General features: G+C 22.0%; 1 protein-coding gene across 1 annotated transcript in view; it reads left to right on the top strand.

The window, feature by feature from the left end:
* Positions 1 to 5,750: 5,750 nt before the first annotated feature.
* The window catches only part of LOAG_18336 (feeding circuit activating peptide h), a gene marked incomplete at its 5' end in the record, with an annotated part of 1,832 nt that continues 1,646 nt past the window's right edge, over positions 5,751 to 5,936 (top strand). The window contains one exon of the mRNA XM_020450997.1: positions 5,751 to 5,916. Coding sequence (XP_020305267.1) covers positions 5,751 to 5,916 — 166 coding nt within the window. The remainder of the gene's footprint in view (positions 5,917 to 5,936) is intronic.

The raw sequence follows: 5,936 nt of genomic DNA, 5'->3' as shown, positions 1-5,936 counted from the left end.
ATCATCGCTGGAAATAAGCCTAAGCATTATTATTTTCCTTCTTTTTTTTTCCCCTTATATTTATCGTTATTAATTAAAAAATGCAAAAAAAAAAAAAATAGAAAACGAAATTATTTTAAATTATTTGGAAAACGAAAAAATTAAAAAAAAAAATAGAAAACAAAATTATTTTTTGTTTTTTTTTCTTTGGTAATTATCAACCGAAAAAAATAAAAAAAAAAAAAAAACAATATTAAGTATACGAAAATGTTGATAATGATACTATTGATTGAAAATGGTTAATTAATAAATTCATTAATTGAAAAATTTAATAAGCTAGCAAAAAAGGGAAAACAACAAAATTAATAAATTCATTAATTGAAAAATTAAATAGGCTAACAAAAAGGGAAAACAAGAAAGTTAGATTCCATTTATAGAATGAATGTTTTTGAATTGAATTGATGAAATTTTTTGTCATATTGATAGAGTTAATGCAAAAAAGGAAATTAATCAAAAAAAAAAAAAAAAAAAAAACTCAAATAATGATTTTTCCAATGTTTTTGGTGAAAAAAAAAACGAGAAAAAAAAAGGTACCACTGATGATTATATAAAATTAAGCATTTTGATGAGAAAAGCAATTTTTAGTGTTCAAACGAATGTTAGCTTACCATTAAGCATTGAAGTATTATCCTTCTTATAATGCTTTGATATTCTTTTCTTTTCAAAAATCCAAGAATCCTTGCTTTCTACTAACTTCTTAATTATATTAATTAATAGTTTAAATCATTAATTGTTCACAATCATTAATTGTTAATCATTAATCGTTAATTGCACATATTTTTAATAGTAAATTACCATTGTTTGAATTACTAATCTGTTAAATATTGCATGTAAATGTTTAATTTCAATTGTTAGTAAAATAGATTATCGAATTAATATTTTAATTTAAATTCTTAATAAATATGCACATAAGATATTTTGAATGTTAGCTGAATGATTTGTACAATTATAATGATATTGTACGGTAAGTAGCATTTCAATTATTCAAAAAGTTTAATTAATTATTAGGCAAGAAGTAAACAATATAAAATTTCCCACGCTTTCATCAACTTTTTCCACAATATTTTCTACGGCTTAATACCAATGTGCATAACAAATTAACATCTTTTATATTTGGGAAGAAAAGTAAATATTCTTTTCTAGCTAAAGTATAAATAAATTTTGAACAATCTTTTAAAAAAAGAAAAAAAAACCTGATATTTTAATTTCATCCCATATTTATTAACAATTTAAATTGATAATAAATATAAAATAAAACTCTGTTCTAAGTAAAAAAAAAAAGAAAAAATCATAAAGGAAGATTATTATTATTATCATTATTAAAGACATTTATGAATTGTTAATTTAAATTAATATGCTAATTTTGCAAATTGTCTTATTATCAATTAAAATTCGATATTTATGTACAATATTTTACATTCAAAGATGATTGATTCATAAAAAAAAAAAAAAAAAATAATTATTGTTGAAAATATTTATGAAATGAATAATTAATCATTCAAATGTTATTTAAATTACTTAATAATTTAGTGTAATTTCTATCATATGGAGTGAAAAAAAAAGAAAAAAAAGTTTGCATAAATTTTAAAATGAATTTATCATTGATAATGATATCATCCACATTATTTACCCATTAATTTCTATTTAAAAACTAGCAAATAATAAATGAAGAAGTTTTTTTTTTTTTTTTTAATTAAATATTAACTAAAGCTTTAAAAAAAGATAAAGTATGACTTGATTTAAAAGCTTTTTTTTCTTTTTTTTTCCCATTTTTAGAAACTAAAAATATTCATTTTACTGCATTTCTTTTTAAAATTTCTTTAAATATTTAAAAATTTTTTTTTTGAAAATTTTTATTAAACTATAAAAATTGCAATTATTTTTGCAATTTCTTTCATCGAAATAAATGGAATCCCAAAATTTAAACAAATTTTTTCTGTATTGATTTTAAAGAAAAATAGTTAACATATTGTTTGAAAAAAATTATCGTTTCCATTCTTTTTTTTTCTTCCTTTACTGAAATAATATTAGCTATGGAAATAATTTAGCCATTTGAATTATTTCATTCATTCCAATGTCTGCATGCTAAATTATTGACCTCACGTAAATCACGTGAAATTTTCAGTTTGAAACGTAATAAATGATACATACGATACAAATTGCAATGACAATAATGCAAATGTTGCATTTTAAATTGTCAAAATAGCTTAAAAATCCACTTGAATTTTAGCACTGTCTACGATGAGACTTTTAATCCCACTTATGTCACCATCGACTAATAGACTAATCTAGAGATAAATCACTTGATCATTAAGCATCAAGCAGTTTATCTGGATAGCAAACATTTCATTGTCTAATAATTAATTCATTAAAGAAAATTACCCATCGCTATTAATCCTTTTATTTTTTTTTCCTTTCATTTATGACGACATTTGTCACCTTACATTACCATTATTATGTTTCAAATGTCATTCTATCTTACATAAAATTGTTACAAAATGTAACAAATAAGTTATTGAAAATTTTAAATTAATTTTAAATTAAATTCTATGTATATCATTAAAAATCATTTGCTTTTTTCTTTTTCTTCAACGTACGGTGACAATTTCAGGTAATAACATTTTCTGTTGTCAATATTCGTTTAATAAAAAAGTATTAATTTTTATTTCAAGTTTCCTCTTCATATTAACAATAGGAATGAATTAAATACTGATATTAATTGGTGTTTTTTTTTCATTTCATATTATTTACCTGAAATGATATTTCCCGATAATTAAACAATTAAACAATTTAAAAATTTTTATCATTCATTTCTTTTTTATCACATTTACAATTTGGGATAAATTAGCAATTAAATAATTTAAAAATTATTATCATTCATTTTCCGTTTTATCACACTTATCATATATTTTATCAACACATTTGTTCCATTTTAGTCCGATATTCAATTAAGAACATTTAATTTCCAGAAAAAGAATTAAAAGTGAAAAAATTCCGCCTAATATTTTGCTTTTTTATCCGTTCGATTAGCTAACTTTTTGATTGCAAATTAATTCATTTATACTTTATCCTAATTACTCGAACTTTATGCATATTAATTTAATATTTATCGAGGATTTTTTTTTCCTTTTACTCCTCACTTTATAATAATTGTAATTGTTCCAAAATGATAATATCACTCGAACTGATAATACCATTTTAGTTGTTTAATTTCATTATTATTATTTTATTATTTTATTATTATTATTTTGTCGTCTAATTAAATTATTTAGCAAAAGATCGGTTACTAATTCATGAAATAATTGGAAGACATCAAAGTTATACAACTATTAAAAGGGAAATTTGTAGGAAACTCTTCTGGTTAATTGCCTTTAACATCATTTAATGCTTACGAGTAAGCTACGAAAAGTAAATAAATTCAGTTTCTTAATTATGATTAACATTTGATGTATATAATGTTCAAATTGTCACACAAATAGCAACGGTGTCACCGACTATAATGTCATTGATTATATATGGTAATCAATTTTTTCATTCATCCAAAACATCCCAAAGAATCTGAAGTGTATTAATTTTATTTTTGTTAATTAAATATATGCAAGCAAATGGTTACATTTAAAAAAAATATTTTGAAATTTTTTTTTTGTCTTTAAATATTTAAAATCAAATGCTAATGCTTTTTCATTTCCAGCAATTTTACTTTATTGGATAATTTAAAATTTTATTTGGAAGATTTGATAAATTTTCGAAATTACCGCTTTTATCGTTTCCCTTTTTAGGAAAATTTCAAGTTTTGGTTTATTGATTAAGCTTTTTTTCTTTTGTACATTACTCATTCATTTTACTAGTTCATTAAAAACAGAAAATACAACAAATCATTAATTGCTGCAACAATAAGAAAGCTAAAATTTTGGAATGAAAACTTGTTTTACTTTTTTTTCTTTATTATTTGTCATTTTCAACGTTATATTTTCCATTGTAAATAGCAAATTATTGGCATGAATTTTTTTTTTTATCTAACTTATTGATTAAGCATTTTTTTTTTGTTGTTGATTAAGCATTTTTCCTTGTTGATTAAGCATTTTCCCTCGTTGATTAAGCCATTTTCTTTATTGATTAAGCATTTTTCCTTGTTGATTAAGCCATTTTTCTTTATTGATTAAGCATTTTTTTCTTGTTGATTATGCATTTTTCTTTGTTAGTTAAGCATTTTCCCTCGTTGATTAAGCCATTTTTCTTTATTGATTAAGCATTTTTCCTTGTTGATTATGCTGCATTTTTCTTTGTTGGTTAAATATTCATTCATTTTATTGATTTAATAAATGATATTTTCAAGTAGGGAATACAACAAATCATTAATTACTGCAACAATAAGAAAGTTTTCTAAAGTTTTCCATAGAATATTTAATATAAAATAAAAATTTATTTTCGTTTTTTTTCTCTTTCCTTTCTATTATTCATCATTTTCAATGTATTAAATAAAATAAATAACAAATTATTATTAATATGAATATCATTTGTGATGACGTAATCGAAATGTGATCATTACAAGGATGACATGATGACAGTGAAATAAGAAAAATGACGTGAATATAAGTTATAAATTTTAAGTAAAAAGTTACGAAATAAGTAATCTGCTATCTTTGATATTAATTAATGAATGAATTGCATACAATTTGATGTCGTATGTTTTTGAAAATGTGAAATTGACTGAGCTAATTTTAACATTCATTAAAACAATGAATGAATTGTATTTTAATATATTTGACATTGGACATGAAAAAATCTTTCACTGTCATCCATATAATTTACATTCATATAATTTTTAATCACTTAATATCTTTTACTTAATTTTTGCGAAATTTAATTACATTCATATAATTTTTAACACTTAATATCTTTTACTTAATTTTTGTAAAATTTCACAAAAATTATTATAATAATTTTTAATTCTTCAATTTAATTACAAATTATTTCCTTTCTTAAATTTAAATTACAGTATTGTAAATTGATAAGTAAATGTCTCTAAAAATTATTTAAAAAAGAAATTTTTTTGAAAATGGCTGATATTATTGATTCAAATTTTTATTGTTCATTGATTAAAGATTTACTTTTGCGCTTCGCATTTTTGATATTGTTTGAAGTAAAATGAAATGTATAATTGAATTACAGGTGTAAATTACAGGTGTAACAGAAATAAATAATGTTGGCTTGTCAAATGTCATTATTGATTCTTTTATTAATGGTAAATTATTTGTTTTCGTTTTATAGTAGTAAATTATAATAATAGTAAAGTGTAAATTTTATAATAATAATTTTTATGATAATAAATTATAATTATAATAGTAAATTATAATTGTAATAGTAAATTATAATCGAATATACTTTTATTCACTGGTATTTAATTATTTTCTTATTATTAATTACGATAAAACTTGAAAGATTATGGAGTATTTGATTGTAATGATTACAAAATGAAGTTACTCTATAATATTAGATAAAAATGAATAATACTCGAGTAATTGTTAATCAATTGATCGATTGATTGATTGATCGATTGGATGTGTGTGAAAAGATACAATGGAAGAAATAGATTTTTTTTTTTTTTCCAGGCATTGGGTGAACTTAATGATGCAAAATCTGAATTTGATGGAATGAGAAGGATGCATGATTCCATGAAAGGTTCCAGATTCCGAGCGAAACAGAATTCAATGGATGGGAATGAGTTTGGTGGTTTAAAAGGCATTGGATTTAGGATAAGAAAGAAAGCTCTTGATGCATTAGAGGGTGCGGGATTTGGGATAGAAAAGCGAGCTCTTGATGCATTAGAGGGTGCAGGATTCGGAATGAAGAAACGAGCACATGATGGAATAGAAGGTGAGGGATTTGGTTTGAAG

Source organism: Loa loa (genome assembly GCF_000183805.2).
Source record: "Loa loa unplaced genomic scaffold supercont3.265, whole genome shotgun sequence".
NCBI classification, from domain to species: domain Eukaryota; kingdom Metazoa; phylum Nematoda; class Chromadorea; order Rhabditida; family Onchocercidae; genus Loa; species Loa loa.
The sequence above is the reverse complement of the archived record's forward strand: the minus strand, read 5'-3'. Positions and strand labels throughout refer to the sequence as shown.